The sequence below is a fragment of the Acipenser ruthenus genome, chromosome 7 (genome assembly GCF_902713425.1).
Source record: "Acipenser ruthenus chromosome 7, fAciRut3.2 maternal haplotype, whole genome shotgun sequence".
In the NCBI taxonomy this organism is placed as follows: domain Eukaryota; kingdom Metazoa; phylum Chordata; class Actinopteri; order Acipenseriformes; family Acipenseridae; genus Acipenser; species Acipenser ruthenus.
The window spans coordinates 63271409-63298450 of record NC_081195.1 but is presented as its reverse complement, the minus strand read 5'-3'; the positions used below and the strand labels follow the sequence as shown (position 1 = coordinate 63298450).

At 38.1% G+C, this 27042-nt stretch overlaps 1 protein-coding gene across 3 annotated transcripts; it reads right to left on the bottom strand.

The window, feature by feature from the left end:
• Positions 1-755: 755 nt before the first annotated feature.
• LOC117416058 (protein arginine N-methyltransferase 8) lies at positions 756-25523 on the bottom strand. Of its 3 annotated transcripts, none has more exons than XM_034027091.3 (10): positions 24431-25519; positions 18724-18918; positions 17715-17870; positions 12978-13041; positions 10816-10958; positions 10360-10447; positions 9199-9314; positions 6339-6489; positions 2358-2479; positions 756-1454 (listed from the first exon to the last, which is right to left on the bottom strand). In XM_034027091.3, exons 1-10 carry the CDS (start codon positions 24497-24499, stop codon positions 1371-1373), a joined length of 1188 nt encoding a protein of 395 aa, XP_033882982.1. In that variant the 5' UTR covers positions 24500-25519; the 3' UTR covers positions 756-1370. The 3 variants fall into 3 exon arrangements, 2 of the variants coding, with proteins under 2 accessions (XP_033882982.1, XP_033882981.1); XM_034027090.3 differs by having other exon boundaries at positions 18724-18921; positions 24431-25518; XR_004546501.3 differs by lacking the exon at positions 756-1454 and adding an exon at positions 4274-4462 and having other exon boundaries at positions 2373-2479; positions 18724-18921; positions 24431-25523.
• Between the last annotated feature and the right edge of the window lie 1519 nt (positions 25524-27042).

Here is a 27042-nt window from a genome sequence, read left to right as displayed (position 1 = left end):
AGATAAATGGAGATTTTGTTAAATATGCATACATATAAATATTGGCTTTAATCAGTAGAGCATTATCTTAAGCCGCTTTCACACTGGCACTGTGTGGCTACCTGGGTCACAATCCCGCGTAGTACGAAACCACGTACACGCTTTGACCCGGTTTGAGCAAGACAATGCATGAAGGCTGTTCGTAAACCGACGAAATAACAAACAGCCACACCTGCGTGAAGATTTCTGTTTATTCTGTTTAGCCATATTTGTGTTGATTGAGATACCCCATGAGCCAGATTGCAGCAGGAAGGATGAAACATTTGCTCTAATCAACATCTGGGCCAACGATTCAATCCAGAAAACTTTGGATGGAAGCGTCTGAAACAAGCTGCTTCGGGGGCATTGATGCACTCGTTGTGTATTTACTTCTGTCACCCAGGTAGACCCTGCTTTATGAAAAGCAATGTGGAATCGCATAGCCGAGTAGAACCCGAGTAGAACATGCCATCCTTGATTCAGACATAATTTAATCTCAATAAAGTGCTGAATTCTGAAAAGTAATTACTGAACTGATGCACAGGAGAATACTGAGTAGGACATTGTTTTCATAGTTGCCCTGCACGTGGTTTTCCGTGCATTTCCGTAATACTATCAGTTCACCTAAAGAGTGTTAATCTTGTCTCTCTGGGTTCCTAACACTATTTCAAATACCCTAACATCTATTAAAACCAAAACATCATTTCTTGCAAGACAAAAATCAGAAAACATGCAAATGAATAACGAATCATATTTTACTGAAGTTATGAAGACTATTCCAACCTTACAAGAAAAAGTTACGAAATAATAATGAATCACCATTATATTCTTAGAACATAACCTATACTTTCTTATTAGAGTAATGAGGTCTAAAAACATGGGGCCCAATGCTTTCAGTAATAACATCAACACTACATTTTGTTCTTGCTGCACATGTAAACTGCATCTTGCTCATTTATTGTTCACGTTATGACCTTGGTATGGTATAGATGGATTATTGGAAGTCTTTGTTTTAAATTAGTAAAGATATTTCCCCATGTGTTTAGGAACATGCAATGTCTGGAAGAACTAGGACCACTCTCCCCCAAATATGACATGTTCTTTAGTCCTCCTAATGTTTCTTTAACAAAAAAATAAAACACACCCTTAAAAACAGAAAACATTCTTCAGAAGGTGTTACATTCAGTGTCTTTTTCTAAGCAATCTCCTTGTGATGTCTGATGTTGGCGATACCAGCAGGATTGACTACATTTCCCCTTTAATAGGAATCCCCTTTCGCAATCAGCATTTGAAAAGAGGTTGGTTTTTTTTTCACCAGCTAAAAAGAAAGCTGGGTTAACACTACTGCACATTTAACGCATCTTATAATCATTGGATAGTGACGTCTCACAGAGCTGGCCTTTGAAATCCAACTCAACGGTGAAGTCCAAATCACGCTGCAAGAAAAAAAGAAAGAAAAAGTCAAGTGGTGAAAAAACAGGAACCTTTGAGCGCAAGTCTCACTCTTAGAGAACAACGATACTATCAGAGACTTCCCAGAATCCCTGCTGTCACATTTACAGAATGCATTTCCATCAATCAAAAAGCCTGGACAATTTAAATGGGGAAATCTTCATAAAATGTCTTCATAAAAAATATGATCTTTAATATTACAGACTCTTTAATATTTAGTTGTTTTGTCTATTGGATTTACTTCCCAGCTTTAAGGATCTCCTCCTAATGCCAATCCTTGCTTTTGGCTCAGTAAGGGCACTATGCTATAAGATTCAAGGTTTCAAGGCTGCTTCGGAACAACAGCTACCCTCAAGTCAAGACAGCACTAAGATACAAAGCATCTGCAGTTCCAATGCAGTGGGAGTGTGTACAGGGAACTACAGCAGTGGCATATAGCTACCCTGCTGATGAACTGCAGGCTAAAAGGTAAAACTATCGAAAGCCGTCAGACATTTTGGCTGATGCCTTTACCAGTGTAACAATAAAATGGTGAAGATCGAAATGAGTTTATTTGCACCTTATAGTCAATAATTCAATAAATTAATCTGGAATTATAGAGTGTTTCTATCACCAGATTATTTTATTTTTCCTTCTTATAAGAAAAATGTTGATTTATTATTTTGTTTAATTTCTGTAAGCGCTTTGGATAAAAGCATCTGCTAAATAATTAAATATAATAATAATATAATAATAATAATAATAATAATAAAAAGTCAAGTCTCTTTCTTGGGGTTACACCCCTGCCACTAGTCTGATACAATATTATTTGCAAACTGATAGACAGCCTGCCCAGTAATCTCCCATACGAGTTAGGAACCTGAGCACTCTGAAGAAATAAGACTTACAATGTTTTTTTCATTGGGCTTCATGGTGATGGTTCCGTATATTTCCTCACCCCTTCTCACAGTGAGGTAATCCTCAAGGTAAAATACAGTTTGCTTCCAGTGTGTATAAGGAGCATCAGGTGCTGTGGAAAAAACACAGTGATAGAACATGATTCAGATTCTAGGGAAGAACAGGACTACTGTAGCATGGAGGAAATCAAATGGGAAATACCTTTACAATGTACATATTTTGCAGATCTCTTGCCAAAATAATGTGTGTATGGTTGACCACTATACAGTGCTTTTTGTATTCTGTTCTGGTAATTAACATGCAGTTGTATAATGCACTGGTGAGACCACACTTAGAATACTGTGTCCAATTCTAGTCACCGCACCACCAAAAGAACATTGTGGCGCTGGAGAGAGTTCAACAAAGAGCAACCAGACTATTCGCAGAGCTTAAATGAATTTGTCATGAAGATAGGCTGAAAGAATTGAATCTATTTAGCCTAGAACCAAGAAGAATTAGGGGGGACATGATTGAAGTCTTTAAAACCTTTAATGGTTTTGACATAGTTAACTCTCACCAATAATTTTAAGCACAGAAACCAGGACTAGAGAACACAGTTGGAAATTAAGTGGAAATAGACTTGGGACAGAGGGAAAGAGACACTTCACACAGAGCGTGGTGAGGGCATGGGATGGGTTAACTAGTCATGTTGCTGGTGCACAATCACTTGGATCCTTTAATGCTAAACTTGACAGAGTTTTGACATCAATCAGCTACCAGGAACCGGTTTAGATGTGCCAAATGGTCACCTTTCATCCGTAAATGTTCTTATGTCTCATTTATTCTTGACACCAGCAAAATCAAAAATACAAATATAAAACAGGGCTACCCAGGCAAAATAAATACATAAAACATGACATTCAGCTCTGCTTATCTGCCTGCCTCTAGTGTCAAACAATCAAAAACTCCCCTGCACACTTTGTTTGGGTGTCCTTGCTGGTGACAGAATAACTACCCATATCAAAACACAAAATCAAGGGAAGGAAAAATGGGAGATCTGATTGAATGACAGATTAGTTAAAGATTCAAATCAATCATTTGTCATTATGCTTCCTGCTTGTTTACTGACTCCCTTGTGACTTTTGTCCTTGATTTGCTCTTTATTATCTCCTCTTTGCAGCTCTGGATTTTTCTACCCTGAAGGGCTCTTGCTGCAGACTTCCAGTGTACCAGCATGGTAAAAGTAATCATGATCCTCAGCAGGTCAGAGGGGACGATGAAAGACTAAGATCTCATCAAGGTAAAAACTCCAGCTAGCCATTTATCACAGACAAAAACTGGCCCCTAAATGAATTCAGACTACATTTTAGCATTCATGGAATATATCAAATTATATAAGAAAACATCGAATGCCTTTTGCTTTCTCAAACTATGGATATTAAAACATATGCAATCATGTTTGGTCTTGTTAGACTGTTCCATTTTTTTTGGTTGCTGACGTAAAGAATGTGGCATTCATGCCCTCTGAAGCTAACAGCGTGAATGCCAGTATACGACTTTGTGAGCCTGTCATTCTTACCCTGTGCACAGGCGAGCAGTAAGAATGCCAGTCACTGTGAAGGACACATCCGGTCTGGTGTGATCAGTTACATGTTTAGGACATAATGATTTCAGCCAGGGTACATATAGATTACTGTAAAAATAACAATGAAACCTAAAGTATTTAAAACACAAAGGGGCAATATTCATTAGCACTATTTCCTGGAAGGATAAAAATACAATAAATAATTACAATAAAATTATTTATTATTTCTTGTACTGGGTGTAATTTCGTTTCTTTTGGACTTTGAGAATCTAGCCCCAAATCCTAATTGTGATTTATGCTTTTGTTTGTATTCCAGTTGCAAGTATAAGTATATTTTCTTACTGTGTTCTAGCTATGCTGCTATGCAGAGAGTGTGAAGGCTAAGTTGCGGCTTCCAAGGAAGAGATATGCCAGGTTAGCTCCAAGCCGTTTACCCAGCTCCTGTCTTTAGTGGGTGTGTTTTCACTGTCAAAAGGCAGCTTTGAATTTTGCTTTCTAAAATCACCGATATGAACTGTTTATACAAGATGCCTTTAAAAAACAAAAAAGGCAACTATAAATAATCATTATTTTCTTTTTTTGTTTTAAACAAATGTAATGCTGTTAATGAAAACATAACAACATACATTTCATGACTTTCTAAAGTTTAAAGTCTCAATGTGGCCTCAATAGAGCTCTCAGAAACATGTCTAGTTGTAATTACAACTGAGTGTCCCCCTGAAAATCTCATCATCAATAAGAAATGCCACAAAACACAAATGTGCTATTCTTACATCCATTTGGGGCACAGTGTTTCAAGGGAGCATGCTAGGGCCACAATGAGGTTTTAAACTTCTTCTAAAAGCATAATAGAGCAAGTGAAACAGAGTTAACAACATTAACCCTAGTCATTATTTCAAGTGTAGCACAGAGAGTTGCATGTTTGTGATGGGTTACCAAGCTGTTATTTGCTGAATCAGTGATGTCATTTAAGAACCAACTAGACAATGTATTGGGATCCAGCAGCTACTAAGAACATATCAAGCATTGATGGTCGCCCTTCTTTCTTAACTTTTCTCACGTTGTTCTTACATACATTGGGGTCCAATCGGTTCTATAAATTCAGCCATCGTTAAAAAGAATAAAATAGGATTTGGACGTTTTACACATTTTAATACTCACATGTACTCTTAGATGCTTGTAAGACAGCATGTTCGTGAAAATCAATTTCTTATATTTGAATAGCAGGTGACTTTCTATTCAGTGACACCAAGATTAATTTAGCAAGTTTACCCCCCGCACCATAAGAACATAAGAAAGTTTACAGACCCTCACAATTCTCTGTGTAAAAAAGTGCCTCCTATTTTCTGTTCTGAATGCCCCTTTATCTAATCTCCATAAACTAGGTTCTGGAGAGTAGGCTACACTATAAGTGGAAAAATATTGATATTTTCTAAACCTATATTCAGTCTTCACTAGAGGATTTCACAGGAGGCTTGCTCAGAGGAGGAATTTAATACTGCACAACAGGCACTTGGGTATATTTAGCAAAGCACAAAGGATGCCAAAATACTGTATCAGAAGATTAAGGAAACCAAGGATAAATATTGTAACGTGTGTGTGTGTGTGTGTGTGTGTGTGTCGTGTCCCCCCCACACACACACCCACATATACGCAGCAATGCTTCATTTCTGGGAATGTATCTGACTTAACTTTGCCATCATTGGTAGGCAAGTGGCTATTATTACACACATCTATCTCTCTCTCCGAACAACATCTTGAATCTCATTATATTAGGATGTATTAGTCAAAAGTGCAAGCACAGAAAGTCCCTTTGGGATGAACGTACTGTACGGGTGCAAACTAGAGGTTATCTGCAGTTACATCTGGGCCTACAGAAAAGCATACATACATCAATAAAGACACATATATTCAACCATGTTTTTAAAGGCATAGATCACACACCATGATAATCAGGCTGGTATACATTCACTTGGGGGTAATCCAGGCACATAGTGGCTTATCTGTCTGACTCAGAGTGTTGGGTCGAAGAAGCAATGGAGAATGTAATGATGCAATAACATGTGCATGTCACATGGTAATTACTGTAAGCTAAGAGCAGCAATACACACGTGTTTGAAACTTCTGCTCAGGCACTAGGCATTGTATTACTCTCTGATGTTAACTCTCATAGTTAATTTACTCTGTGATATGGGCTTCAATAGCACCCCTATGCATTTTTTTTTTTTATTAGAGGCATTGGTGTCCCCCATGTCTTGTACTGTACCAAGACCAATATTCAGCACTCAATGCTGGCTGGATAAGATACGGCATATGTGGATATACCCCAAGTGACTCAATGTCTGCCCTTGATGTACACACATGCACAATAGTGGCATGCAGAGGGCTGTAGTCCAGTGCAGTTTACCTGTTGAAAAGCCGATTTTCTTATGACACTTGGTGAACTCAATGTTGAAATAGGTGACGAGAGCGTGGGTGTAATCATTGCGCTGCACTTGAAGGCAGAACGCTGAAGTAAAGGAGAGATCATCTGTCTTCACAGTGTAAATATCCACCTCCTGTGTTTAACACAGATAAAGACAGAATGGGATAATGGTTCATAGGTGTGTGGGATGTTGTACAGCAATCTTACAACAGCAGGTCATATGCCTACTGTAAGTTCCTTTAAAGGTCAGCTATTTATAGTTGCAGACAATGCTTTGCAGAGCTTTTCTTTTGCAGGGCTGGTTAATAATACTGGGAATCTTACTTAATTCAAAGCAGTTAGCTAAGCATCAGTGTTTCAATACAGGAGCTCTATGTACAGGATTTTAAGTAGAGTTTAGATTGAAATACTGTTATAATGTGTTTCAAATGTGCTATACCTAAAAAGTAAGTTGGATTCTATTTTTAAATAATAGTGAAGCAGTTTTTTTTACAAAAACCATTGCAGACTTTTTATCACTTAAAACCAATCGTATAGAGTGATAAATTAGCCTTGGTAATCCACAATAAAATTGTTTTTGAATGCAGTATAAACATTTATTATTATTTGTTTATTTAGCAGACGCCTTTATCCAAGGCGACTTACAGAGACCAGGGTGTGTGAACTATGCATCAGCTGCAGAGTCACTTACAATTACATCTCACCCGAAAGACGGAGCACAAGGAGGTTAAGTGACTTGCTCAGGGTCACACAATGAGTCAGTGGCTGAGGTGGGATTTGAACCGGGGATTTCCTGGTTACAAGCCCCTTTTTCTTTAACCACTGGACCACACAAAAAAGAAAGTGATCAATTTCTAGACTAATTATTTTTCCCATCTTCTACCTTTAAAAGTTGGATTGATTTATTGCTGAAGTCCTTAAAAACATTTAAGTTTTGTGAATAGAGTTAATAGCTTTAACTCATAGCATTAACTCATCGCCTTAACTTTTATCCATTAAAACCAATGTTAACAACTTAAATAACTCATGAGGTAAATCTTCATGAATAGGATCTTGGGGCTACAAATGTGTTCCTGTACCTCACATGTTTTCACACATACAGCATAAAAAGCATTAACATGCTGACTAGTAGAGTGCAGCAAGCTCCATGCATTTAGAAATACTAAAAGAAAAATCAATTCAATGACACGTTTCACCTAGAAGTCTTTTCAATGTCTTAAAAATGTGTTTTCAAAATCATTGAATTTAAGTTTCTTTTATTCTAGCTATATTCAGCACTTTTGAGTGTTTCATTGTTATGGATGCCAGTTGCATTTACTGGTTAAATTAAGCTTTCCTGGATGTGGCCAAGTGCAGCATGGGTTGCCAATAATCTTTTGTTAGCTGCAAACAGAAAATTCCAAAAGTGTCAGAATCCTCTCAGTACTGCTTTTGCTGAAGTGCACTGGGAGTTTGTGATAAGGTATTATCAGTCATCTTGGTCTGTGCTTCAGTGTTTATTGACTTTGACTGTTCAGAAACACAATTTGCCTTCAGGTCGGTGCGACTCCAAATTGCACCTCATAATAACCTCCTTGAGCTTTCTCTTCTTCCTTTTTGTTGTTCGTTTGCCTGTCATGACTCAGCTATTCTTAACAGTTCCCAACCAGCAGAGTCACTCACACCTGCGATGGAATCTAAATTCAGAACAACATAGCGGCACAGTACTTCTCAAGAGAATCATCGCTAAATAAAGATTTAAAATAAATCAAAAGAATGGATAGATAGAGATGGACTACCACCAGATGATTAGGGGAGCCCAAAGGATTTAGTCATTTAGGGAAACCAAGAGGGGTTAAAAGACAAACTGGATCATGTAGCTTTAAGTAGCAAGATAGTTACATAATTATTTTCAAAACTTGGTAAGGGCTTAACATAATTAAGTAAAGGATGAGGTAGCATTGGTTGCTGACATGTATGCCCATTTTAGAAATAGCATACCAAGGACACATTCCCTTATAAAATCAGTTCTGATGAAACTCCACATTAAAACCGAGCACGATTTTTTTTCAGGTACTAAAAAACAAGCTCCATTTTTTATTAAAACAAGCCGTAGATATTTTAGAGCTATTCATTTAGCTTATAAACTAGTGCTTTAAGACAGACGCTGTGGTTCCAATAGCTTTTTTATAATAAGCTGGCTTTATCAAATTATTTAAATGTATTATTGTAATGGGAAAAAGCACGCAGACATCAATCTATACAATTAAAATGATTGCGATGCCATCTCTGTATTGTTTTTCTTAGTTCTTGATGGAAATCTATACTGTATAAGACAGGTTTTTAAATTATTAATAATACTAGTAAATCATTTTGTACATGTCCTCCCAACTCCCGTTGCATAAAAGCTAGGCTAAATTAAACAACTTGTTTGAAAACTGTTAAACTGAAAATAGGCTTTAGTGTAGTCAGCACATTATATCCTTGAGAATGTTGTGTAGGAATGTTCTGCATGAGAAGAATATTAGATAGTCTACAGTAATATAAAGTATGTAATTTACACAGGGTTGGACAAAATATCAGAAACACTTGTTTGAGCACTGTCAATATGATACAGGGCTGGCTTGGACAGCCAGGACGACATTGTGTTAAACTGACTCTTGCAGGTGTTATTGGGATAAGCAGTCTGTTGTGCACTCTGCTCTTCACTGTTTCTTTTTAAACATCAGTCATTTGTGCTGACCTAGAAGCAGCTGTTATGTATTACAAGGGACTAATTGTATAAGGAATTAGGGCATGTTTTTATACATGTGCTACACGTGTGTTCTGTTAAAGTGTTCTATGTTTAACAGAAACCTCTGACCTTTATTAAGCAGGAGTTAGTCACCACTTGCTTGGGGTCCACAATATCCACCAGGGGCTCCTTCATGGCAACATTTCGGATGCAGGTCATGTCAAAGCCATACACGCTCTCCCACCCTGCAGACACACAGATGGCCTGCTAATTATCCTGCAATATTCATTCCTATTAACTCTTGCTTGTTTGACCTGACTGTGCAGTACTTGTCCTGTCCTTATGTCAAAGTACCAGTAATTGTAGCTAACTAAATAGTTCCTTACATTTTGTCCACCATGCACATCCATTCATGTCTCAAATGTGCAGTTTTGAAAGAAACACCTGATTTAGAAAACATGTATTTTCATTTTAAAGCATGATATCTGGTGATACATTAGGTTAAAGAAAACACACTTTCTGGATCATTTCACCTGGAGGGTAAAACTGTCCCTACCCAATCAGCTGTTTCCTCTATTGACTGACATGCTTTCAGTAACATGCTTTAACCTAGAAGACTGCAGGGGTGAAATGAACAACGAGGTAAGGGTAATCAAAATGCAAATATACTGTAGCATATATAGCTAATGGAAGTTCAAGATTTGAGTAAGATATATGGAGTTATTTTGTTGGATACAATTACTTTATGCAAACAAACAGATGTTACAGAGAAAGTGTGAATGTATACATGTCTGCGTTTACTGTATGTACAGTATTTACAGGGGAGGGAATGAGTATTGACACTCTGTAATTTACACTTTGAAAAGGCTTTGAAAATCAGCCCCACACTGCCAATAGCAGCATCAGTAGATTTCTGCCTGCCAGTGGGAAACAGAAGCAAATGTAGCAGCAGAGGTTTGCATGCCTTTGGTGTACAGCACACTTGCCAGGTTTTCAGTGCACTCTCCTAATAATACAAACCGGATGACTGGCACACCTACAGTATATCTTTGTAGATTATGGCATCTTATCAAGTCTGTGACATGAAAGTGTTTCAGTTGGACAAGTATAGTGAGATCTGGGTGGTAGATTCAGTTATATCAGTGGGCTCAATACAGTGACTTGTAAATGGTGCATCTTAGTATGCTACAGTATGGTGATGCTCCAAGTGCTAAACACAAAGTAAACCTTCCCGAGATGTAGTTCCTTTTTCTTCAGAAACATATGCTTCATAAAAGAAGCCCATCTTACAGTGAATTTTGAAATCCTTGTATTGTCTGTCTTCAATGGCAATGACGTACAAGGTAGCTCGATCTGGGAACATCAGCCCTCCAGGTTTCTGTTGATAAATTGTGGAGGGAAATGGGTCTTGTAATCAGTTCACCTGACAAAGACATCACATTTGAACTGTACATACAAGAACCAGACAAACACCCCTCCTTGCATTACATTATTCCTGCCTCTGTGCCCTGTCACATGAGGTTCAATCTCCCAGCCATTCCTCAAGCCCCCGGATATCATTTTGGATAAATGTGTCTGAGTCAAAGCAGCTGCCCCTCTCAAAAAGCATGCTAATGTTACCTTTTTCCAACACCTTAGATCCCTTCTTAATCCTTACTGCATGACCACAAGCCAACCCCACTTTTATGCACAGGAATTAGAGTGCAAGTCTAACCCTTCAAGCAAGCACGAGTACAGAGCACCTACCAGCCACTTGTCTCTTGCAAAGATTACTGTATTCAGCATGGATTCGTAGAACAGGCAGTAACCCATCCACTCGCTGATTATAATGTCCACTTGATCAACCGGCAGCTCCACTTCTTCCACTTTACCCTTAAAGATTGTGATTACTGAAAGACAGGTGGAGTTCAGCTCCTGGGTTATTGAAAGAGTGTCGGAAATACAGTAACTTTAAATGTAATTCCCTTACTAATCTGGATTCTAGTGCTCTAATATTGAGTACCCTCATTTTTCTTTAAATCTGCCTTATACCAGGCTTTGAAACTGTGTACGGCTTTCCCATGAATGGAGATGAGCGTGGCTCTTTTGCACAGTGGTTAAGATGCTTGCTTGTGGTGTGTGGGGTTGCCAGTTCACGCCCAGCTTCTGCCCCGCTACATTGATGCCGTAACCCAGATCTTATAGATTTGCTGCAGCCACTTCCTGAGGCTAAAGGGGTTAAGAGTGTAATGGACAGCATTGTGTGATGCACTGCTGTTACAGATTGCTGTAACAGTTCTATAACCACTGCTGCAGAGGTCGCCGGTTAACCCCCAGCCTATGCACTGTTTCAGTATTTACATTCTTTCATTTTAGATCTCCATACATGGGGGTAACTTTGGTGGGGTACATATGTATTTTGGTTGTTTTTTGAGCCTTGGAATTGAGGAAACTGAAGCATCTGTATATTTTGATGCTTATTTTCCTCCTGGGTAAATGAAATTGATAAAGCGTTTGTTTTTTTGGGAAAAACATAAGTAACCATACAATTTGGGGGTTACAGCATTGCTGACAACTGTTTTAAAATCAAATGTTCCCCTCATTCATATGTTGAAATGTAAGACTGAAACAGTGGCATTGATCTCTTAATTATGAAATGTTGTATGCTAAATAGGACTAAAGTAAATGCTATTGTTTAAAACAAACCGGCCATTAAAACAGAAATGCTCTTCATCATTTTTGACGACCCTCTTAATTTTGTCAATGGAGGACAGCTTTGTGACCTTGCACTGGCTATGATTTATTGCAGCAGACAGTTCACAGTAGAATTGTTGGGCTATTTGTTTTTAAAATGGCTGGGCGGAGCGGGTGGGGTGTGTTGGCTGGGATTATTATACTTATTATACAGCTTTTGTCCATGTTTTAAACATTGAGCTTATTTTATCTGCTATCGTTTGGGCAGCTGTCCAACAATGACTGCTGGAGGTGACAATCCTGCCTTGCAATCCTGGCTATCTTCTAACTTCATTAAAATATACATAGTATTAATCAGCCTTTGCCAGTGGAATACATTATATTTCTAGGAACATTAATACATTTTAATAACACTTTATTTTTAAAGTGAGAAAGCTTGAGATTTCACACTGCATCTCATTCACACAATCTGCCTGTTTATTTTTTATCTTGCATTGACTTGCTAATTAACATTACCAGTGTCATAGCTGAAACAAGTTAACAGATTTCCTTTGCTCTAGTACTCCAGAGTTTTTGTTGCATTCATTGTGAAGATTTTATTATTGCCGGTAATGTCTTTTTAAGTAACTCATTTAGTAATTAGTGCATCAGTAGTTGTTGACGGGGACCTCTGTGAATTTAGCTCATCTTTACTAACTGTAGATCGACACCCTGTTTTTTTTTTTTTTTTATTAATCTTTCTCAACACAACACTCCAGTATCTAATTAGTTGACTTACTGTTGGTGTACTGTGTGTAGCTGTTTTACAAAAAAGCAATTAACAAATGTTTTAGCTCAATACCTGAATATTCTTCCAACAAAGGACCTAGAATTAATATGTTTTACAGTTGTTAACAATGACTGGCCAAAACCTTAAGAATGTAAGTAAAACATCTGAATCCCGTAATCTGCAATGTATGTAAATGTATGAGGTCATGTAATTCACTAGACCCACAGTGAGTGATAATTGTGTTCAACTGCAAAATTCCACAAGAGGGGCTAGATAGGATTTGATACACATGCTAAAAGAAAGACTGGCAATTGGCAAGTTGATTTCTGCAAATATAACCTATGGTATAGTTAGATATTGGCTGTCACTTGTTGGCAAAGTTCCCATTATATAGATATGTATTCTCTTTTGTTCAGTCAGTCTATAAAGATCTAAAAATTACTTAGAAAATAGTTCACATTCTTACTGTTGTCCAGATGATTCGATTTGATGATTTTTTCTGAATAGTCTGAAATGCTGGAGCATTCAATCTGATTGGGAAAATATCAAAGTAAAAAGACAGAGACAGAAATTGTTATCTCAGAAACTCAAGTATTAAAGTGGTTCTTTAAAGATATTGAACATAGATAAAGTATTAGCCAGTTGCACTCAAAGGCGCATTAAGGTAAGTGTGAACAAAATAAATTTTAAATTTCTGCAGCCCTGATGTTAATCAATAAAAAGCTAAATTAACTGTAACAAATAACATATTCCCAAGACTGCTGTATTGAGATAATTTTGAGATAATGCAGCAAAATATCATCACTCTATGATCTTCACAATTCTGTACTTTCAGACACCTTTAGAGTACTTTGAGCTGTGTTTGTAAAAGGTAACGTGTGATACAAATCACATGAGTAAAACAATTAAGCAGAAGTGCTGTAGTTCTTCCAGAAACTGACCTCAACTAACTGCCTTTACAGAACAGTATAAAGCATACCAGAGCCATTATAATACCTGCAGTCTGTGCAGAACCGCTAGCAGACCACAGCATAACCAGCAATGGCAACACAATCGATCTACATATTGCACACTGGTCAAAATATGGTAATACACTGGCTCATTGGTACAGTAATGGATTACCAGCGTGTTTTGATTCATACCACTGTGTTACATTTTACCAACATCTCATTCCATTGCAGCCCCTTAGTACAATGTATTTCCATTGTCTTTTCTGCATTGCCATTGAAGTGTAAAACCCTCGCTGCATCACCTCGGACAGTTCTTCCTCAGAACCCTTTCAGACTGATTGGTATGTACGTTTCATACACAGTAAGTTTAGGCAGCACTAGCTAAATCCCAGGTGCCGGTGAGAAAAAAGAATATCATCAATCACTGTGTGCAAGGCACAGGGGGTGTCTATTTATAAGAAAAACTGTTTACTGAACCTCCATTTCACCTTAAAAGAATGCCTGGACAGCACCGCATATAGTATATACTCCTGGTAACACAAATTACCTCAATAGGCCACGTTACATGAGTGTTTGCTTTTCTCGAGACATCTGTTTCTCGTGACATAAACGTGGACATGGTGCCTTTTTGTGTTTAAATGTAAAACCTGGAACGCTATGCAATTGAAAGAGAGGGGGAGGGGGGTCAGATTTAAATTAGCCATGCTGACGGCCCACTTAGATTCTTGTGCTGTTAACCATGAAAGTCCCCAAAATACTGTTACATGAGCAAAGTTTCACAAGAAAAAAATACATGTGTCATTGTGCTTGACGTAAATGGTTATTTAAGGTCTGATTTGCCTCATCATATCCTCTTCCCTTATGGATATTAACACCGAGCCTCTTCATTGTTCCAACGGACGTAAGTGGAGGATGGACATGGGTTTTGCTCAGACATAAGTAACTAGGAGAAATTGCATTGGAGTATAGTTATACACATTTAAACATAATACTTAGTAGTACTTTACAAAAGATGTTTTGACAATTGTTTGGAAAGCTAATTGCAAGTGTATTCTGAAGTACTATACAGTAGCTGTAACCACCTGAATTCACAAGCCCATGATGCAGTTTATCAAACAGTTTTAGTAATAGTTTTAAACAGAAACTTGGTAAATACAATATGTATGATACTTTACAAACACATTTAGATCTGTGTATGATTAGTATTATGCAAAGTTTTAGGGAAGATGGAGAAAAAAGTGGGGCTATCGCAACATCAGTCTGATAAAGGAAATACTGCAACGTATTGCCATGTGACTTTTATAGCAGCTTTAGGAAAGGACTTGAATGAGCTAATTAACATTTTCAGGAGAAACTCGTGTTTACATGTGTAATTGGGCGTTGATTTCACAAGCTTTTCCTGGAATCTCACAAGAAATGGAGACTTTCACAGTAAAATACTGAGACCATTTTTGGGACACTTTCACAAGCTTTCCCTGCCAAGTTTCACATGTATTGTTGATTCACGTGAAATAATCACACATGTAAATTGGCCTACTGATGTCTTATTAAATATGTACAATACAAATAAATGTGCATAAATATTTTCCGTCCAGGTTGTTTCTTTCAGATTCATCTGGGATACTTCTGTGCTAGGCAATAATCCAGATAAATTATACATTTTTAGCATTTATTGCAGTGTTACAGAGTTTAGGTTTGAAGGCATACAAGGCCAGGGTTATCAAGGACTTTTCTCAAGAGTGTAATTTGCTGGCAGAGAGAGACTTGCAGAGATAGATAAAAGCAGTGTGTGCTGGTAAGCAGATGAACCCAGGAGATCCATTCACAGTTTGACCTCAAGTAATTGTAGCCTACAAATATAGGAGTATCTTACTTCCATTGCAAACAACATTGTGCCTATCTCTTAAAAACATTGATTGAATTCACAGTTTATTTGGGTGTTTTTGCTGTAAAAGACGTTTCAACTTACAAGATATGAGGCACTCAATTCCAAGCAGATCAGATGATTTTTTACCGTTGGTGAGAGGTGTTATTTGTTTGAAGTACTACTGCTTTCATTATGTCTAGTGTCATTTCTCGGATGATTGAGAATCCACTCCATAATTAGTGTGCTCAGTTGTACACTGTCTCAGTGCAAATGCAACATAAAATATATCAAGAACTTCTGCATGTATTTATTTATTTATTTAAATTAAAAACAGAATGATGTTCTAATTATAAAGTGCATTGATATAGTTGCCTATTTTGTTCACCCTCTTTTGTTGTATAACGGTACATACTGTTAGCGCAGGCATGAGCTGACGTAAATGTTACATTTGAAATAACCCCAAGCCCTTAACAGCAGCGTTTGTGTAAATTAATCGATCCCCCGGTCTGGGATAATTTGGAAGAAAGAAAATGTGCATGTGCTGCAGCCCAGTGAAACCATCCCATGCCCTCCCCTAGGGGTTCCTGGCCCCTAGTTTGAGAACCCCTGGAGTATACAACTTGTCATAGCATGTGCATTCGTCACTGCATGCAACTCAGGGGAATACTGATATTACACCGTGTAACAATTTTTTTTTTTTTTTTGGTTCCTGGGTAGTAAGTGTTATTTCCTAATTGCTTATGCCTCAAAAATATAGAAAATGGCTATTATTCCCCACAAACTTTGCTTTTGTGACCAGGACAGTGATATTTTGAAATTTACCTATTTTCCAGAACATTCCAGATAGATTCAGTGCTGAGTAAACTTGGAGTAACTTCTAGAACTTTCTAGAACTTTCCAGTAATATAAATAGTAGTATAAATACAGGGTCCTTAAGCCCACCTGTTCAGTTTAGTTCCAGCTGCCTAAGTGGATACATATCTGCATTTTTCTGAGATGGCATCAAGGTCATAGGAGACTTCAAAATGCTGGCATTCCTGATGGGTCTCCAAGGCGGTTTTACCAAGTTTCCCTGCTATCTTTGCCTTTGGGACAGCAGGGACACCAAGGCGCACTACCACTGGCGGGACTGGCCACAGTGGACCGAGTTCTCTGTGGGGAGGAACAACGTCAAGTGGGAGCCACTGGTGGACCCCCGGAAGGTGCTGATGCCACCACTGCACATCAAATTGGGCCTTATGAAACAATTTGTCAGAGCTCTAGATAAGGAGTCGGCAGCCTTCATGTACCTTCAAGACTTCTTCCCTAAGCTGTCTGAGGCAAAGGTCAAAGCCAGTGTCTTTGTCGGACCACAGATAAAGAAGATCCTGGAGTGCAATGAATTCCCCAAGAAGCTCACTAGTAAGGAGAAAGCGGCTTGGAACAGCTTTGTCGCAGTGGTTCGGGGCTTCCTGGGCAATCACAAGGCCGAAAACTATGTGGAGCTGGTTGAGACTCTGGTGAAGAACTATGGCACAATGGGCTGTAGGATGTCCCTCAAAGTCCATATCCTTGATGCTTATCTTGATAAATTCAAGGAGAACATGGGAGCGTACTCGGAGGAGCAAGGCGAGCGCTTCCACCAGGATATACTGGACTTTGAACGCCGCTACCAAGGGCAGTATAACGAGAACATGATGGGAGACTACATTTGGGGGCTTGGGATTCGTGAAAGTGATTTACAGTATAATCGTAAATCTCGAAAAACTACTCACTTCTAAATCTTTTGTTGTCATTTTTGTATTACTTTAGTATAAATACATGTTAATTTGGATTCATATGTTGTTTTTTTCTGACTTTATGTGAACGAAAAGACACAAATTCGCCCGTTTTCTCATTGGAAATAGGTAAATTTCAAAATATCACTGTCCTGGTCACAAAAGCAAAGTTTGTGGGGAATAATAGCCATTTTCTATACTTTTGAGGCATAAGCAATTAGGAAATAACACTTACTACCCAGGAACAAAAATTGTGTTACATAGTGTTATTAACAGGGAGGGTTGGTATCACTGTACACACTAGCAACACTGCCAGAGAGCTGATACCCTCACAAAACTGCAAATAAAGGGCCCTGTTTGCAAAACTGTTCAAAGGACTTTTCTAAGGATTGTTTTAAACATGTTCTTACATTACACAGTGCTTTGAAAAATAATCTGATACAATCTCTCAGTTGAAATGGGTTTCATGAACTATAAACTCAATTTAATTTCTCAAGATGGACTTCAGTGGGCTTCCCTTAAAAGCATTACTTCAAACTGCCTGTAAACATGTTCTTTGCAAATACGACCCAGTATGTTGACTGTCCTGAATAAAACTGCAGTACATGTACAAGGAGATGTGCCCCTACCCCGTACACCTTCTTGGCTCCAGCCTTGGCTGCGAACATGGAGAGGATTCCTGTGCCACTCCCCACATCTAGAACAACCTTGTCCTTAAAGATGTGCTTGTTGTGATACATAGAGTTCCTGTACGTGAGCGTTCGGACCTCATCCTTTAGCATCTCCTGTTAAAGAAAATGACACATTTCAGAGGTGCAGCAGTTTTTATACAAGTCAATATACAGGGGTATCCTAGTCATGACTATGAACACAGTGTACATCATTACATGTAAAGGAGAGCAATGAGATAAATAATCTAAGATGCAGGTATGTATCTCTTCAGATTTTTTTTTCAACTGGAAGAATTGAATGTCATTTGGAACCACTGGAATGAACACAATTGACCTCAAATACACAATAGGCAATGGTTTTGACTTGTAAGAAGAAAGAGCGTTAATATTGGACTGAATAATTCACTATGTACCTCAAGAGGTAACTTGCTCTTCAGTGAGCCATATTAGATGGAATGAACCTGCTTGGAGGGCTGATTGTGACTGAAACATAATCAGTCTCGTTACACTACATTACCAGGTCATGTTGAAGGCAAGTGATACAAGACAAGCGCTTTCATACTAACAATACAATACTCTATTGACAGTCCTGAGCTGAGGTGTGATCAATGGGCTGAGGAGGGAACCTTTAGTGATAACTGCATAGTGTGCCTCACAATAGCCAGATTTAACCATGGACTTAACATTGTCTCAGCAAGCAAGGGCTGACCAAAATACCTGATGTTGTTAAATAATTATAGAACAGCAAAAGATAAAGTGAAAACTTGTGACAGTACAGTATGTTTGACAGAAGAAAGTGTGCCGTTATTTTTGCATGAACACCACATATGTAGGCTTTAAGTATGTTTTTACATGGAGTGCATAGTGGGCCACTGAAATGGAGACCAAAAACGGGGCCTGTGTTTTTTGCTTTTTTTTTTTTTTGCTTCAACGATCACAGTTATTGCAAAAAGAAATAGGAACTTACCTCATGAATTCCAAAGTGTGCGTAGGAATCGAAGTAATAATCCCTTGATGTCATTTCCTCTGGGCTGAGAAACTTGGCTATCTTTCCCCTGCCAGGACAGCTCGGTAGAGCGGGTGTGTGCGGGACATGCTGGATGGACTGCACCAGCTTTGGAAGAGGCACAGGTTGGACAGCCTGCGATGGGGCGCTGCTTGTCTGCTGAAAAACACCAGAGAACAGAGAGCAGTGGGTGAACCCTAGCAAGTGTTTGCAGAACACTGAGAGCCCTCTGAAGTGGTAAAACCAAAGTGAGGTGTTTTTTTTTGGTTACACATTAAACCACTTCACTGTTAAAGTTGTTGTATGTAATAATTAAAATAATTCCATGATTCACTATTTTTAGCTAAGATTTATTAAATAATTCTGGTTACACTATGCATTTACTATAGTTTACCATGGTATGTCATGGCATTAATATGCTTTACCATACCTCACTGAGCTTTACAATGCGTTCACTGTGCTTTATTACACCTTGTTATGCTTTTACTAGGAAACTTGGACCCTTGCATTTATTTGCAGCTATTAACAGCAAACTGAGAAATGACAGTTATTAACATTAGTCTCATTTGTGTTCTCTTTATGTTAAGGCACAGCCAACATTATTATAGTGCAGTTCCCATGGATCTTTGTCTCGTACCATTCTCTGCAAATTAACAATCTAAACAGCAATGATCACAGCATAGAATTAAGTGTTGAATCTGTCTCATAATTTACTTTGTGAGTACAAAGATAATACAAAAAAGGCTCTGCAATCTATGAATTACATGCAAAGCCTTTATTAGCCACTGTTAATGTATTGGTGTTACTGTGTGAACAGAAAAAGAGTGCTTCACTGTAGATTTTTCCTGGTAAAATCTTTTGCATGCTTTGGGATTGTTACAAGATATCACATTATTTTTACATACAATTACCCATTTATACAGGTTTTTTTTTTTTTTTTTTTTTTTTTTACTGGAGCAATCTAGGTAAAGTGCCTTGCTCAAGGGTACAGCAGCAGTGTCCCCCATCTGGGATTGAACCCACGACCCTCCGATCAAGAGTCCAGAGTCCAGAGTCCAGAGCCCTAACCACTACTCCACACTGCTGCCCTGCAGGAGTTATCTATGTGGGACTGAGCACTAAATTCACATGCACTAAGTTTAACCAGTTATTTCAAATGCCACACTGGTGAATACATTATAAACCACCTCTTGATACTGTGTTATCAAGAGGTGGTTTATCAAGAGGTGGTTTATATCAAATCTATCCTTGCAACTAGAGTAGTTCTAAAAAATACTGCCTTGCGCACAAGTGATTTCTATCCTTCAACAATGTTGTCAGATTCTCACGTGGTTAAGGAATGTAGTGGCACTCCATTTTTGACAGATCCTTGCCATTTATTTTTTGTTTAAAGTTAGCGTTGAGCACTAGTGTGCAAAGATAGCAGAGGACACTCCGGCACAGAAGAAAAAAAAATGTCCTTCACATCAAGAAATAAAGTAGGGAATTTAAAGGAGCTCAGAAATGTGAGAGCAAAGCTGCAGTGCCTCAAAGGCACTTCCCATTTTACTGAGCACATTGTTCCACAGGAGCCTCCAGGGCATCCTCTGTACAGCCTGGGGTTAGAAATAAGGTGCTGAGGCTCTGTTATACCTCAGGAAGCAAGACAGAAATAAAAAAGGGGGATATTTTCACTAGGATAATAAGACACAATCTTTCAAATACTGCCCTTTAAAATAGTTGAAGGAGTGCTGATTAACAATGCTTTCTCATCACTGCCACAGTATTTATCGTATTTCACTGCGTTTGTTTTCTAATTCTTTGAAGCTGTTGACCTTATCATTTAAGAGAGACATTTTGTAGAAGCTGTGCTCTGTTTGCTCATGGGGTTCATGTAAACCATAATGATAGAAATATGTTTACTTACAGGGGTTTGAAAACTCTCAATGAGGTGTAAGGCCGTCATGGGTAGCCAGGACGGTACAGACTGGATGTGACAAGTCTGCAAGGTGTTTAAATTGTTCTGGAAGGATGCGTGACCATGCCTCAATGATTACCACTCCTAATTCCTTCATGAAAATTGAGAGTGGAAATCTGCAGTGAAGTCTGTTGTCTAGAATGTCCCATAGATGCCTTTTGAAATATCAGTAATTTGTTCAGTAATGTTGAGACAGGGTAGCGTCACGGCCCAGGATGTTATCGGCAGGGAGACACAGACACAGAAGCTTGCAGTTTAAAGTGCTTTTGCTTTAATTATAAAATAATAAACAAAACACAAACAAAACAGGCACAATGACTATACATATTTGAAACACCAGGGTTAATAAACACAGCTACATAAAACTCACCTACAAACCAATGATTATTAATTATTCATATACGTTTCAACAGCACAGCACACATACCTTCAGCCACTAACACTGACATTAATTCTCTATTACCACCTGTGATCACTCTTTTTATACACCTGTGGCTGAAGCCTAATCAATCATTAATCATTTATTCAATTTATGGCTCCAGCCACATTCGCACGTGTTTTGACAGGGAGGAATTTAACCCCCTCCCTGCCAACCCAATATTCCCCACACACACTCACATATCAAACCGTCTTGTTTTCTCCCAATTCTGGATGCAGCAACCCTTGCTCTGGCCTTGGCGACGCTGGGCAGTTCTGTAGTGTCAATGCTGGCAGTGGTAGTGCTGGCAGCGGTACGGTACACTCCAGACGTGGCAACTCTGGCAGTGACAACACTGGATTTTTCCCCGGAGGAGCCATTCCCCCACCATGCTCACCTCACCCCAATCCGTAGACTTCATGCCAAAGGGGGTCTTCGTAGGGCGCACATCTGGGAGGAGCCCATACTCCAGACAGGTGAGGCCCCACGGAGCCCCTCCTTTCTTTAGCCAGCATTGCTGCTCCTCCAGGCTTTTGTTCTGCTCCATTTCTTTTTATTTATTTATTTTTTAAATCTGCGGTTACCGCTCTGAGTCTCTAGGGGCGCTATCCCACTCTCACACCACATATGACACGGTAGCGTCATGGCCCAGGATGTTATCGGCAGGGAGAGAGACTCAGACATAGAAGCTTGCAGTTTAAAGCGGGTGCGTTGTTAAATTCACCGCTGCATGCACCGATGTAAAGCGGATTCACCAAACTGTTGTTAAATTCACCAGGAGTTGCTCAACAAACTATTGTTAAATTCACTGGTGCGTCACCACTGAAGCAGCGGATTTAGCGGGGTTGAGAGTCGGTGAACTGCAGCAAAACCAAAATGGCCGCTCCCACTGTGGAAGTTTGTCTTGTACGGAGATACTATTATCAATGTAATTGTAGATTCAGAGACGCCAAATCTTTTGAAAATGGGTATGGAGTTGTGTGTTTTTAATAAATATAAAATAGCGCTAATAAACATATTGATAAACAATATCACATTTGCCAACTTATCCAGAGTAGCCGACTGAGCTGGTGACGTACAAGAATTCGATATGAGAGAGAGAACAGATTATTATTACTATTTTTTATCGTGTATGTTATTTGTCCTTTTATACTTCAAACAAATATGTTACAAAGTTGCGAAAAGTGGGCGAGCTGCCGCTTTCACACAACATAAAACTCCCCTACACACCAACACTAACTATTCAGACACGTTTAAATAGCCGAGCACATACGCAGGCCTTGACCCACTGACATTAATTGTATTAGCACCTGTGATCACCTTTTTTATACACACACACGCATCAACCCAGCAGGGCTTTCACCCCGCCAGACATGGATAATGGAAGCACCTACCAATCAAGCACCTACTATGGCCCCCTACAAAAGTTAGATCTATTGTACATATCATTGTGGCTGCAATCACCATCAACTTTTATATATTACAAAATACACGTTGAAGATTTGCATAACTGATTCATAAGTTGTGTGCGTGGCATTCCCATTTCCACAAAAGGATGTGCTACATGTTGTTACGTGTTTATATTGGACAAATTACAAAGTATTGCATACAAAAGGAATACTTTTAGCCACATACTGTACAGTGCCATTCAAAGGACAAAAGTAAATAGTTTTACATAAAAATCCAGAAAATAAGGAACATTGCTATTTCAGTTGCATGCCTTACAAATATAGTCCTGATTTATTTAGGTGAAAAATAATCTATTATTATTAAGGTTATGAAATCTATTATTAAGGTTAGAAAGAGTTTCAAGGGGAAATTAATAGTGTTTAATTATACTGATAACGTCTGTAAAGTTTATCCTTAATGATTCATCAATTTTAAGACTGTAACGGTAAATACGTTGTACAGTATTAATGGAAAATCTGCAAACAGAGCCCTAATCAAAAAGGAGGAATGTGGCAGGTCAAATATAACAATCTGTCAAATAAACGACCCTGGAAAACGTATGTACTACACCTCAGATCTAAACCGTTCAAATAATTTAACAGAATATATATTATTATATAAGCCATACTAATAAACTAAAAATGCGAATCAATAAGAATATATCTAATCTATTTAACTCGTGGTTGTTGATCTTTTTTTAAGACACTCACTGTGTGGATACTGTATTCCGCACATTGGATAACCCCTATCACAAGGTTTAAAAGCAGCTGTAAGTAAGCCCGCTAACCTTTTAAAACAATCTTCACGTTTCTTTGATATATTCATTATTGTGGAATGCCAGATCTGATAAATGAAATATCTTGCTTGCAGGGGTAACCTTGAAGTCTATATTGATTATCACTTTTAAAAAAATCGAAACCATAGTGGAAAACATTTCACGTGTATTTAAACAACGCATGTCTACGCCATTTTATGAATGGTGCGGGTAATGTTTTCTTTTTTAGTATCTGTTCACCTTGAGCGACGAACTTGACTTAAAGGATCATCAAACAGTAATAGAGTTGCTATGCTTGTTGAGAAGTGCCGCAGTACAGTCCTGCTAACTTTGACCAATTTCAGGAGAGGCCGGGAGGGAGAGACTTATTGTTTGGGTAACGTAACACATATTGTTTTTTCACATAACACATATTGTATACTACAGATTAAAATAGGAAATCCATCTTCTGCTTTGTATTAGTCTGCATTTGTCATTGAAGAACCATGAACCGGCGGCCCATCTCCAGGTAGTAAATGCAGCACCAGGGACAGCTCCTCGCCACTGCGAAATACTGTGCAAACCAACGGAATGCAACGTGCACTGTTCTTAACGTCACCTTCAGAGTAAACTTGACTTAATTATAACTCGAACACTCCCAAATCCACAATAATACAAAGCAATAGAATCGTACTCCCTTAGTTCCAGACTATACTATGTCTGTGCAATCCAATATGATGGCTGGCTTGTACATTATTTCATTACAGTTCAAATGGCCGAAGAATTTGTAATCACCGCCGTTTCTAATTCTATCTTCAAGGCTCAGAATGATAACACTGTAAGTCATTTAGCATGGCAAATGGGTAAAAGGGTTTCGTCCCGTCATTTTCCATTTCTCATAAATCTACGGTGATGCATAACTGATTAATGCTCCAAATGAACCGAAACATGACGCCTAATGTACACAAACAACAATAATTACACATCACTTTAAAAATACAAATCAACAACACATTAAGAAGTAGCTATATATATATATATATGAATATATATATGAATGGTTTTGTGTAGACGGTTACTTCTTACCTACCTCTGGGTTCTCAGTCTCCGCCATCTTTCTCCTCAGGAGCAGGCAGCGGGAGGAGTGTTTAATTCCCATAAGAGCCAGCGAGATTTTTTTTTTTTTTTTAACTCGAGGGTAAACAAAAAACGAAACAAATCAATCTAAATTTCGTATGTTGCTGTCAGTCAAACTGAGAATTTCTTGTTACTAGCTAAACTTTGTTTTCCTATTTGATTTTTTTTTTAATTGCATGTAATATAACGGTGAAAGTGGTTGATCAAATGCCAATATACAACTTGATTGTCCATGAACGAGAGCGACTTATAACTTTTAATTCCATAATTCAAAAGTTATCCACTAGTGAACTGCTTTGGACGTGTTTATAAGTGATAAATTGTAATATATAACAGCCTATTCAGTTTAAACTAATGTGTAATGCATAGTTCCCTTCATGTTTGCGGCTGCAGCACCCCATAAAAAGAAACGTGGTGCTATTCACTATTTTAATTTCTTGCAAAACGATGTACTGTAAGTTAAAATCCCTTCAACTACTTTTTATTATCACATTTCCTTAGATCCGATTAACCTATCCACGATATAATAATAATAATAATAATAATAATAATAATAATAATAATAATAATAATAATAATAATAATAATAATTAAAAAAATCTGCGTCCGTTTTTAACCACCTTTTTCCCTTGCTTGCATTTACAAATACAATTGTGTTCCTTAAGTCTTCTTCTAAGAGAAATTCTTGGAGGCGTCACTCGAATGTCACCGGTGAAGCTTAAATGCGGTTGATAGACCGACAGTCACGCCGGTGGAATAAACTGATGTGTATTTCGCAGGTAAACATAGAAATTGTTAACTATTTTAATATTTGCTATTTTTGTTATTGCGTCTGATCTTGAAGATACTTGCTTTGCATGAAAAGCTAAACTTTCTTCTGATATGCGATGGAAACTTGCACAGCCCTGCATCTGAACGTATTTAAATAATCCATCGGTTTCGGTCGCCTTTCTTTACAGATGCCTCTCTTTAGCTCCTGGCTGCCTCCTACATTTCTGATGTTGTTCCACCTTCCCAGCAAATCTTTGCATCGTTGAATGTGAAAGTCAGACTCATTTTGTAGAGTGATAGTAACCAATAGGATTCGGTGCCATCCTCATTTTACACGTTAATAGTCTCTGGCTCGTTCATGTGACAGACTGTATGTCTTAAAGCCATGTATGTATTTATAGAAACCTCACTGACAAATTCTATATGCGTTTCTCCTTTATTGTAGGGGTCTCGTTGGCAGTGATTATTATTATTAGTAGTAGTAGTAGTAGTAGCAGCAGTAGTGCTTTTAGGGTGGCATACCTATATACCTATATACGATATATTAATTAGTAGGAGTAGCAAAGCAGTAGCACGACAGTATACCTTTCATTAAATATGTACTTGTTCTAGAATTCATGACGTCACAAATACAGAATCACAGTGTTCCAGACGATTAGTTGTTTTATTTAGAACGCGTTTTGAAGTATTGATAAAGATGTGCTTGAAGTTTGAATTCTTTCCATGCTATTCGTCTTATTGTATGGGTTTATTTTCTTTTCTGTTTATTATCACACAATATGTGTTTTTAATTACCACATGTTACTGTTTCTACACTTAAGGCTATTTGGCATTTTTAATAGTCCCCAGAATAATTTACATTTGGGTCTGAACAATCCTACAAAAATGTGGATTTCTATATTGTGGCCAGTATAACAGTGACCACTAGGGGTGCACTAAATGTGTATACGGGTATGTTGTAAGGTTGTCGCTTGTACTCTTTCAGCACGTGCTTCTATACACTCTGGAGATGTGTTGTAGTAGCGTGGGGGTTACTTTTGTGTAGGATCCAAGTGACGTTGATTACTTTAAACATGAGGTTGATTACTTTGAAGTCTTGCCCGGCTGTTTGTTGGAAATCACCTACAATCTAAAAACCTCAAGTTTAACAATAGTAATAGTTTACCAGCATCCTTATTAGACTGAACTGATAAAAACAGTAGAAACTGAAATATGAGCAAGGCAGTGTTATTTTACTGTAACTGTCTTTTTTCGGACACAAAGAACTTAAAGTAAATAACTGGATACAAAAGTTTTTACAAAATTAAATCCCAAACGTCAAAGTGTTACAGAACAATGCATTAACAAAAAAACAGCCTTTCCCCATTTCTGATAGGCTGCAATTGTGCTGCTCCCATAGCTTTATAATGCTGCAGGGATCACAAGTCATGTCACATGATCAACCGAATATGCATCTGTAATTCGTACCATAATAAAGAAAGCGATAACGTCTTAGGCCATTTCATCTCAGTCTTCAAGGTCAAAGCATGTTATTGGCTGCAAAGCATCCCGGTCCTTATGTGACACAACTGGTTGGTTAATGATGATAAAAAAAGCTATTGAAGAGGTGGGGACTATTTCACGCCTCACTCTTCAGATAAAATGACCTAGGGTTTGCAAGACTGCTGTTTCCAGTTTTCATTGACCTTGTATTATACTTTTAAAATGAAAATACCTGTTTCTTTCAAAACTGCACACATGAAATCTATATACAAGTGCACAACAGGCGAGATTTATGGAAGTATTTCACTGTCT

What these genes read in the sequence shown, in the direction of transcription:
- LOC117416058 (XM_034027090.3), bottom strand. Translation starts at nt 24,499, where the DNA reads ATGGGAATTAAACACTCCTCCCGCTGCCTGCTCCTGAGGAGAAAGATG. An exon ending in GAGCCAAGAAGGTGTACGGG is followed by an intron (nt 13,042 to 17,714) that starts GTAGGGGCACAT and finishes TTTCCCAATCAG; the next exon opens with ATTGAATGCTCCAGCATTTC. An exon ending in AGCCCAATGAAAAAAACATT is followed by an intron (nt 1,455 to 2,357) that starts GTAAGTCTTATT and finishes TTTTTCTTGCAG; the next exon opens with CGTGATTTGGACTTCACCGT.